At 29.7% G+C, this 12026-nt stretch overlaps 1 protein-coding gene across 1 annotated transcript in view; it reads right to left on the reverse strand.

Moving 5' to 3' along the window:
- Nucleotides 1-11309, reverse strand: part of LOC129952059 (sarcoplasmic calcium-binding protein, alpha chain) — a 64043-nt gene extending 52734 nt beyond the window's left edge. Inside the window, exon 1 of the mRNA XM_056064483.1 lies at nt 10910-11309. Within this exon, the coding sequence (XP_055920458.1) occupies nt 10910-10961 (52 nt within the window). The 5' untranslated portion in view covers nt 10962-11309. The remainder of the gene's footprint in view (nt 1-10909) is intronic.
- Between the last annotated feature and the right edge of the window lie 717 nt (nt 11310-12026).

The raw sequence follows: 12026 nt of genomic DNA on the forward strand, positions 1-12026 counted from the left end.
AGTTTTTGAAATTTAGAGAAAAACTTCAAAAGGGACAAAAATCAGGTCACTAATGAATAAATATTTCAAATGTTAAATATAAGGGTTGTCAATTTGGTAAAACTGAAGAAAAGGTAAGCAACTCGCATTTTAACAAATTTAAAATAGGATGGGGATGAGTGGGGAGGAGATGTAGTTTTATACTCCCTCCCTTGAACCCTTAAAGTTTTATCTATCTACGTAACGTATCCATTCGAAAGCTCGCCCTACTCGTAATAATAAAAATAATTCGCATGTCTTAACAGAAAGAGTTTTTTTTTTTACTCATCTCGCTTTGGTAAGTACTTCTATAAAGTTTAAGTTTTTTTTCTGAGATAAACATCAAAACTTTGAAGAAAAAATAAACTTACTTAGTTATACAAAAACCCATTTAAAGTCTTAGGAGCAACGGATAAACAATATCAAGCAGATGTTGGTTATTTTTTAGTTTAGTTTTCTTCTTGTTTTTGTTTTAAAAGACAGTAAGCACTCCTTTTTCTTCTTTCTAATAAGCCACAAAACCACGCTATCAGACACGAATTCCATCAACAAATCCAATACCATCCCTCCCCCGGCCCCCTTTTCATCCCCTTGTTCTTATGGTTCGTTACACAATAAACCATTTGGATACCTGAATATACGACCTTAACATGACGTGAACTAGGTAAGTAGGTACCTACTATAGCTAGTACATGTCTTCCCTCATGCGAGAGGAATTCTTATCGTACCCTATCGTAAAAATGTTGTTCTGTCAAATCACTTGCATTCTTCTTTTATTTCTTTTTTTTGCATTAAAGATCTAAATCGTATCAACGGATATCTGAACACATTTATCTGACAAACGATGATAGATACTGTCAAATAAAATATCTTCAATCACAATTCTCAGATCGATTATTTTCTTTCTTTTTTTATATCACATACCTTGCCAACAATGTTGAGTCTTGTGAGGATGTCGACCACTCTTGCTCCTCCTCCAACAAGATTTACACTCGTATCAACATTGTTTGTTTGTTTTATTTTATTTGTGAAATGAAGAATAAAATAATTATTTTTTTTTCTGTCTGAAATAAATAACTATCTCATCAAAAAATATTGAAAATGAAATCCAGTATGTTGTCTGTCCTGTCTACATAACGTACGTAATGTACGTATAGAGAAAATATAAAACCCTTAATTAGCTGAACTATATACATTATTTTTAAATCCCCTTGGCGGTCAAAGTCAATTAAAAATTCTTTTCAATATTTTTAAAGGTAAATGTTAAATAAATGTATCTTCGATATAAACAATTATTTTTTGTTGTTTGTTTTGATAAAAAATGTTGTATTTATCTTGGCTGGCAGTAATATTTTTAAAGGACTCTGAACATGAATTATCCCACCGTGAATTGTAGCTTTTAAATTGAAATTACCTACTAAAAAATTACTAACTAGCAATAATAATTGCAATTTAAAGAAAAGATCATACTCAACGCACGGTACTGAACTTCGAATTTTGACTTGATGATTTTTGGAATGTTTCTTTAAAACTCCACACAAAATATCGAATTTCACATTTAGATTGAAATGTATCAGGATGCCTGAAGGCACTTTCTCATTCATTTTTGGAGTTTTTTTTGCATTTAATAAAATAATATTATTTTAAACTAAAAATGTTGAATGGTAATGGAGTAGGGGAGCACAGGCAAAATGGAGCACGAAAAGAGTTGGGCTTTCTTAACACCTTTTTAAACGGTCATATATACCCGTGTTTTGTTGGAAATTATTAATAGCATAGTAGGATTTTACACGAATAATAAAAACAACATCAGCAGTATGAATACTACCGATAAAAGTTAAAGTAAATTCTTACTATCGATGGGTTTTTGACATTTATACGAGTCTCGAATGGATCTTATGTGATTTCGTTCTTAAATTTTGGTACGATTGATATTGCATTTTGATCTCGATGGATGTGTTCGTTAAGTAGTTGTGCATTTGGAATCATATGTTTTCTATTGGGGACAAAAAAATCAATCTGTTACTGTTGATATTATTTAGTTTTTTTAATAAAACTGGACTAACTGGGACTGGACTAAGTTTTTCTATGTTTCCACCAAAGGTTAATCTCAGTTTAGGTTAAATAAATCTTAATGGTGTTTCGACCGCACAAAAAGATTAAAAAATGGTTAAGTTTGGCAGCATTCTCTAACGCTGCTTTGATTCAAAATATGTGAAATATTATTTAAACTTATCTAATGTAAATTAATATTTATCAAAATATAATTCGAATTTTTTTTTAATAAAGTGTTCTCGAATTAGATCTTTTTGGTATATCCCTGTATTTGGACTTTAGTCACTTTTGAATAGAGTTGGTAATTAATGATTATTTTTCACAATTAGTTTAAACTTTCATTTCAATTACAAGTAATTATGAGTTGATCTTTTTTGCATTAAAATTACAAGTTACAAAACATAGAGCCGATAGTCTAGCGGCTAGTGTTTTTTAATGCATAATTTGTAATATTTTAATATGGTACTGATAAAAATAAATAAATAAATAAATAAAAAACAAAATTACATCATAAAAAATATGCATCATAATTTAATTTAATTGAAAAAATATACATTTCAATTACATGTAATTGCAATTGAAAATGTTCACTTATTAATTACATGTAATTTAAAAAATTAATGGATTCGTTTAAGTTCTTGAGGGAAAGCACTTTTAAATTACAATTGAGGTAATTGATTGCTTAGTCGTAATTCATTACATATTTTTATTTTTAATAAATAAACAGAAGGACCAGAAGAGGAAAGGGAAACACCGGCTTCTTGGATGGAAAAGAGAGCATAAGAAGCGCGATTGAGGAGATAGATGGAAAAAAAACTCCCAAAGTTAGCAGCCACGAACCGAAGCCTGTAAAGACAATCAAGGGAACATAGTAGTAGAACCGCAATCTATGTTGAGAATATGGACTTCTCCAAATTATATAACGCAATGACGAACCGAATTCCGCTTTAAGGGAGATAGAACCAAACAATCTAGGCGACGCAGATCAACAATTCAGTTTACCCAACCTTGACGAAGCGAAGATAGCTTTATCTATAAACTGGAGTCAAACAAAGCTGCTGGAGCTGACAAAATGCTGCCAAACTATTCAAAGCAGCAGGTGATGACTTGGTAGGGAGCATGCACCAGCTCTTCTTTAAAATATGGTCAGAAGAAAGCATGTCCGATTAATGGAATCTCAGCATAGTTTGCCTAATAGACAAGAAAGGAGACCCTCTTAATTGCGCCAAATACAGAGGCATCAGTCTCCTTAACATTGCATATAAGATCCTCTCAACCGTATTATGTGAATGTCTGAAGCCGTTCGTCAACAATCTGATAGGTCCATATCAGTGTGTCGTTAGACCAGGAAAGTCCACTACCGATCAAAAATTCACACTACGGCATATCTTGCAAAAAACCCAGGAAATTCAGATCGATACCCACCATCTCTTTATCGATTTTAAAGCCGCGTATGACAGCATCTATAGAGAGCAATGTCTAGTTTTGGCATCACTGTCAAACTTACCCGTTTGTGCAGAATGACGATGGAAAATGCACTCTGCTCTATCAAAATCAAAAAAGATCTCACCAATGCATTTGATGTCAAAAGAAGTTTTAGACAAGGCGATGCACTGTCATGCGACTTCTTCAATATCCTTCTGGCAAAACTCAACCGTCAAAACTAGAAGCACAATCTTCCAAAGGTCCATCCAATAACTCGGATACGCAGATAATATTGACATAATTGGAAGATCAAAGTGTGGTGTCAGTGGATCATTTTTGAGCATTGGTCAATGAGGGAAAGACCAACGACGTCTTGGACAAAACGTCACCATGAACTATACGGGCTGTACATCGACACTGACCAGAATTAAAGTCCAACTACTTAGATGGCTAGTTCATGAAGAGCGAATGGACATCAACGATCCAGCCCGAAAGGTCTTCGAATCTAATCGCGAGGGACGGTGCAGTAGAGGAAGGCCGCTGCTCAGGTGGCGGAAATTATTTTGTAATATCGTGAAAAATGTATTTGACAAAAATATTATTTAATATCATTTTTGTTTAATGATTACTGAAAAAATCTGTAATTACTGCTGCTTTTGTGATCATTCCTTTTGTTTTTAATTGCATTTATGTTTTTAAATTGCAACTAGTTTATACTTTTCAATCACATGTTATTCTTCAATTGCATTTTAAAGCAATGGAAATATGGTATGGAGATTCTAATTACAAGTAATTGTAATTGAATTTTTTCAAAATTATTGTTATCAGAACACTGTTTTTAATGCTGTCATCTTTTGAAACTTAACAAGTTAAAATTTGGCAATTGAAATGGGAGAAAAAATGTTAAAACAACTCATTAAAATTATTAACACTTTTGGATATTTTCTTTCTTTGCAGCAGCGTAAAATATAAGGTCTATGTAAAATGCTCCACAATAGACTCTATACTTTAAATATGGGTTTTTGCGAAGTTATAGGGAATATGCAACAAGTTGATAATGGAAAATTTCATGCAAGGAATATACGTATGTATTATTTATTGCATTCCTTTCTATAATAAAACAAACGTTAATTGATTTCTCTCAAAAAACAATGTTTTTTGTAATATCAAATAAAAACCTCTTACCAGTTTTTTCCCATTTCAGCGTAATTTAGAAACATTCCAGCTGACCTAGTTAAGGAAACGAACTTTATCAAAATATACAATGAATCCTGCCAATTGATATTTTGGCTGTCTGGCTGGACTCAGAAGGATATATTGAGTCTTGGTGTTCTAACAACTAAAGTTTGACTCATCGTATGAGTTGTTTATCATCCCTGTCCTTATATGAAGAAGTTTCCTGACAAAATTGGATAAAAACGCCTAAGGATATTTGAAAAGACAAATTTCAGTGCGGTTTTCGGTTCCGTCAGCATAGAAGAAAACTAAAGGAGATGATTTAATAACAAACCGTATAGTCTTTAGCGACTAAGATGACTGGGTCATGTAAAGATAATGGAACTCAATGCTTCGACCCAAAAAATCTTCGATTCCATACCCTAGGGACAGTAGACGTAGTACAGGAAGACAGCTCACTTAAGTTGAGTGAGAAACTTAATCAATTTGGTGTGTGAAAATAGGCACATGTAGCTTGGAACTAAACCATCTGGAAATGCATAGTTAATTAAGATTGAGACTAAGGTAGGCCAAGGAATGAAATGCAGCACCGTTTAAAGTAACCAAGTAAGGACATTAAAATGGAATTGAAAAATCAATGTTTTTTTGGGTACTAAGCATCCATTTCATAGGCGAGGTATTTTGTGTTCAAGAATTTGCAAAGGAGACGAAATTTAATATATAGATTTTCAAATCTTAGTACTTGCAATCTTTCATATGTACTAATATTAATATTATTTATAAAAAAATGCAAATAAAAAGCTTAAATGAAAAGAATGGTCGTTTGGTATTTTCTCGCAATTTTTTTTTAAGATCATTTACCGACTTCTTGACCAATAAAACTCGAGAAGTTTTTAATAAATGAAAGCTTGAACAATTTTTGTTGACTTTAAAAACTCAAAGAAAAGAATCAAGATAGTTAACAAATAAGTCAAAAAAAGCTAAAAATATTCAATTTTATTTATTTATCAAAAATATCAGATGGCGAAATTGAAATTATTGAACGATCTGACGAGATGCCATTACTGCGTAAACCATGGTAAAGAGTTTAAAAAAAAATTAAAAGTTAATTTTGAAATAAGAGGTTCTAAAAATTACTATTGTCATTGAAAAAAAAGGAAAAAAGGGCATAATAAAAAAAATACGGACAAAAATATTCGACACCCTCTTATTTCAAAAAGTTGCTTGTTTTTTAGATATGAAAACATACATTAATTTAAAAAATGTCCAGTTACTTTGTTTTAATATCTTTGCAATGTCATTTTGTAGTTTAAAAATACTCGTTATTATTTGTCAATTTTATTTGTTCTTTAATATTCTAATCAAAAATAACAATCAAAAGTAAAGTATAAACATAAACAATTTATTATTTATTCTATGTAACATATTTGTAAATCGTCAATAGTTTCTATATTTCTCTACTTTTTTTTTGACTAATCAAAGAATTTTAAATAACTAACATCATCATGGAAAATCAAATTAAAGATTTAATAACACACTGTCGCTTTGACATTTGGCTTTTTGTAATTACTTTGATGTCAAAGAGATTTCAAAAAGGATATAGTATGTCTGTTGATGATGTTTATTGAAAAATTGCTGCACAACTACTTAGTAACAATAAATTCATACTCATGTTTATTTTGTTCTAATTTGATTACAAAATTAGTTACAATTAAAATGAATAGCTTGTGTGTTTCATTTAAAATGTCAGCAATTGATCATAATGTTTATTTTTCAGTGAATGATTTTTCTTAATAAATTAAAGCAAAATTGTGAAGCCGTTTTTGAAAATTAAACAAGGTTTCCTTATAAAGTACAAATATTTGTATTTATTGTTCGAGCTTAAAAATAACCAAACCAAAATAGTTAGTTCTCAACATTTTCAAAGTACCAATATAAGGAAAGGTCAATCCATCCTTTAGTAAAGAGTTTTACACTTTCTCTTTGAATACCAAATTCAAGTTCAATAGGAATTTCGAATTCCTGTTTTATACAAAGTCATAAATTATTATAAAATATCTATTGACATGAGGTGTATTACATTTGTTCATTATTGTTCATTATGTGTACGTATTACGCAATGAAAAATAATCTGGGTGATTTAAAACCAAAAACTCTCTGTTTAATTTTAACACGATTACAACCAATACTTGTTGAAAAAAAAACATATTAACCGTAAGAATTTAAGAATCTAAGAAATATAAAATATATCAACAGGGAATAAAATGTTCAATATCAATTAAAATAAATAGACAAATTATCTTATAATTACATGTGAATTCTCAGTAAAAGTGCTAAATGCAAACCACACCAAGCATAAGTTTACAAACAAAACAAAAAACACACAACGTAAATTCGAGAATAATATACATTTCGTTGAAACATAAATTTATGTTCTAAATAACTAAATATTTCTATCTAATTTGGAATATGATCATACTGTTGGTATTTTTTAAACAGAAATGAGAAACTCTGATGTTTTCTTTTAAATTTAATTTTCTATGAGAGAAAAATAAATTTTGTGTATTTTTATTTTGTTGCTGTTTAAAATTTAGGTATCAAAATACTGTAAGGTGAGAAATGATCAAAGTTTTAACGAAATTGTGTAGGTAATATTTCATTCTGTTTAACTTTAAGTTTTTAACACAAATAACACAATAAATAAGTAGCATAAACATATTAATATTTTGTAAAGAATTTTATAGTTTTGTATTTAATGACTAGCTTTTAGACCAATAATTAGTCTAAGTCATAGCTATAAGTGTTATATAGAGACCAAATAATATATCAATTAATTTTAAATAGACAGAATTTTAAAATCGCTTTATTTTGTATCATAGAAATATGATTTTGTTTGGACTAGATCTAGGAAAATTAATCAAAATCTTGAAATGAGAATACGAATAAATTTTCAAATAACTTCAATCTTTTAACTAAATTAATAACCAATTTATTATTTGCTCTGACATTGAATTACATTAGTTCTTAAAAATTTCGCATTAGAGTACATTATCCCTTGTTGAATATGTGTTTCCATTTCATGATGGATTTGTAAAATATAAATTGCAATTAAGTAGAAAATAAATTAAAAACGTGTAAAATAAATCATAAACATGTATAAGCAGAAATGTTTGTAGCATATTTTTTCTTCATAAAAGATAAACTTAACTCAAATTTTTGCTTATTAAATATCTCAGAATAAATAAAGTGTCTTATTGAAAATAAGAGTTTTCGTTCTGAAAAGCTTTTTTTAACAATTGATATACTAATAAATTACTGAAATTAACACGTTTCATCAACGCAAGGACTTAGCTGCATAATTTTCACGTTCGTCTCACTGAGCGTCGACCAAGAACAGCCACAACAACGACGATTTGTGCATTTTTATTCAGTGTTTGGACTTAGGCATTTCATAAAGACACAAATCTTAAGGATTTGAAAGTTCAGTAAACAGAATCATTCGGACCAGTCCCTCACAAGCAAGGCTGTATCTTTCCTCGTTTGGTTCTTGAAAGGCATCAAATTGAAACGATTTTTTATTGAATTTTGTAAGAAAAAATAATTCATGAAAAAATGCTCATAATTGTCCATTGATATCTTGTATTTATTGTGGCCACTTGGTCATGGAAAAATTCATAAATAGAATAAGTGCTACAAGTGTACCCGTATCTTCCATTGGACTGACTTTATATAAGCTTAAAAATTTGTATTCCACTCAAAATTAAAGATCCTTTCTGAGAATCATTAAAAATGTATGAATGTAATCTTTACCAAAATTAAAATTTGTTCCACATAAATATGTAATATCTTGGACTATTTTCTGAGTTCTTGAAAAAAGCTAGCAGCTTTGAAACACTATCTCAAAGAACAATTAATTCATTGTTTTTTTATGATAAATAGAATAATTTTTGAATTATTTCGTTTCGCTGGAAGTAACTAATAAAAATGTATAATTTTTAAAAATAAAAAAGTGATTGTTACAAATGTGTATAAAGTTGCCCATATGGACATTTTGTCAAAAATTCATTTTGTAATCAATGAAAAATTTTACATTTTGTTCTCAAAGACATAATCAGAGTTTTAGTCTTTCATCTGGAAGATGATTGAGTGGAGCAACAATCCATAGAAAAGTGTGGCCTAGTGATTTACAAATCTCAACAATTACTGTGTGTGAGTCAGCTCAGGGATGGAGGGGACCTACAGTTTATAGGCCTTATCCGAACGGAAAGCCCTTTTCACGGCAAGAATTACTCTTGGAGGATTTTGTTTCAAGAGTCAGTAGCCGGGAAAAAACATTAGATGGCACAGGATTGAACCAAAGAATTTTGGCATAATACTCCTACGCACTAACTACCACGCCACACAAAATTTGACTCACTTCAAGACTAAACTATATGTTTATTTTTTTTTTTAATTTTGTAAGAAATTTTGTTCCTAATTTAAAGTCAAAATAGCCAAATTTTTTCCAGGCGAACGGAAATGTTTCGAGTAATTCTCCAAGAGAAACTCATAATAAGACTAAATTAAAGGTTGTTTAAGGCCATTTAGAAGTTTTATTCAATTTAACTTAATCTCGTCGCCGAACAAAACAAAACAAACCTTAAATAACCAATAGAAAGAGCTCTTCTATCGAACTACTTAAAATAAAACGGAGACAAGCTAAAGGAGGTGAAAGGCAACTGTAGCGACCTAAGCCGTGTTTAAAAAAAAAAAAACAAATGTTTTAACAAGTTAATAGAAACTCTTTTTATGCAAAAGTTGTTATACTGCCGAGTTTTAATTAAATGCTTACTGCGCAAGTAACGGCCTTGATCTTAATAATAAAAAAAAAACGTTTGACATTAGTTTTGTATCTTAGGAAATTCTCAAAAATTCAAAGTGACATTTCTGGATAATATGTTTATTCGATGTCACGATAGACTTAATCCCGGATGTATCCATGATATTTTGTCCAACAGTGACTTATTACAAAAAAGTGCGTCGGAAGGAAATTGTAGGTTCTCACAACGAACCCTCATTCCACAATTTGGTCAAAGCACGCACACAAGAACAAATGATTACAAGTATTAAGACACTGCTGTCAAATGCCAAATTTATGTACATATTTGATAGATTTAAAAAGAAAAGGTTCAATTTTCATAAAGTCTTAGGAAGACGCTCTAACATAGATGGATGCAAAGGTGTTTCAGTTTAAACTTAAAAAAAAACTTTCGAAAGTATTTTGAAAATGCCAATAAAGTCGATTTTTGTCTCTGACCCTAAAATACTTTGGCAACAAAATGTCCACATTTTGTTGTTTTTTTTTGTATCATAATTAAAAGTTTCCACATAATACCAATGTAACAATCTGTGGCACTACACTTCATGTAATCATTCATTTTGTTTTCTGTTACAAAAGAAAAAGTTTCAAAAAAATGTTTCCCCCTTATGTTGTGTTGTCACAAAAAATTTTAAAAGAAGTTTTCAATTATACTTGCAAAAATTTAATTTCAAAAAAGAAAAACAAGATACTACCCCCATAACAAGCTTTGAAGATTGTTTTCAAAAAAAATATCTTAGTCATAAAAGTTTTATCCTAATCTGTCACAAACAACCAAAACCATTGTTATTGTAAAAATTCTAAATATATTTTTATATACATATGTCAGTCAAAGAATATTATATTCACCTAAATCTTCTGTTGTGTGGTTTATTTTATATACTATGTATGTACGTTCTTTTTATATGTATTTACTATACATACATATGTATGAGTACATGAAAACAAAATATTATTATAAATTCATAAACTCATTCAACTCTGAAAGTTAAGGTACAAAAGGCCATAAGCAGAACCTTTCAAGAGTCATCACTCAATTTTTGTTGAATTGAGTTTGAAAAAAAAACATCAACTTATTGAAAACGTTTGATCCTTTTCAGGACAGATGTTTTATTAATACCTTTACCCGTGTATATGTACGTACATATAAATGTCTATATGTCAGAGAGCCAGTTAAATTCAAATTTTAATTAAGACTTATTAAATATTCATTAGAATAACATAAACTTTTAGGATGGAATTTAAGCAACGCATTTCAGTTTATTTTTTTTTATTTTAATTTACAATTTATCGATTAAATATTTTAATGCTTATTTTTTGGAATTAATTCCAAACCATTTAAATATGTTTAAATAAAATACTTTTAATTTTACTTACCATACATGTAACGGACAACGAAGTCAACACGATTTTCCCAGGTATAAGCCATTTTTAGTAATTTCTTAAAGTTATTTTTATTTTACAAAAAATAAGTTTAAAAAATAATATTTATATTGAATTACACTTTTTTAAGTTTTTTTTTTCTAAATTTGTATCTCCTTCTTTGGCACTTTTGCAACACAATTTTTAACTGAGGAATTTGTTATTAAAAATGCATAAAATATGTCTTTTTTTCAAATTAATTAAGTTTTAGTATTTTAACAAGTATTTAGAAATAATGAATTTGAAGAGCATTCGACGGTTAACGGACGACAGCAGTTTGAAAACTGAAGCTATTCTAAGGACTATAATTCTATTTGAGTCGCAAACTACCTGAGGATTCGTACACTACTGATTGACTGACTAAAAGTGAAACAATCGAACAATCAACAGAGAGCCTCGCAACATGAAAAAGTAGCTAAACAATTTCGATTGTGTTTTTAAACTCAACTGTAGCTGGATTACTATCTGAAAGTAAGAAACATTCTGATGATGTTGAATTCGCCTCTTAACAGAGTATCTTTAGGAATTGGTTTCATGTAGTTTGTAAAATACAGCGCATACGCAATGTAAGTACGAGTATATGAAAGGTAAAAGATAGATTCTTGTTTCTCTGTTACTTTTGTGTTCTGCCTTGGCCCGAACACAATTTGTGTACTATGAACCTGTTGTTTATTTTTTACTTTTGTTAACAGAAGTCCAACAGATGGGTTTGTTCATTTTATGTAAACAAAATGAACAAGTATACGTCACAGTGAACCTCTATTGTTGGCGGGATTATGAAGTATGTGCGTGGTGTGTGATGTTTGTTCTTTTGGGGAACAGTAGCGCCACAGTTAAAAAACATGTTTAGAAAAAAGTCATGTTTTAACCGAACCATACAGTAATTAAGAAAATTGGTACTAAATTACAATTAAAGAAGAGGGATTTTCAATTAAAGTTTTCATTTTTAATAACAAGCTATTCAGGCATCTGTTACTTCTGAAACTGTCATCCTTTGACATATAATAATTAAAAACTACACCTTTACCAAAAATTGACTACAAAACTGGAGCTACATGCTCCACAATCAGCC

This window comes from Eupeodes corollae, chromosome 3 (assembly GCF_945859685.1).
Source record: "Eupeodes corollae chromosome 3, idEupCoro1.1, whole genome shotgun sequence".
NCBI lineage: Eukaryota > Metazoa > Arthropoda > Insecta > Diptera > Syrphidae > Eupeodes > Eupeodes corollae.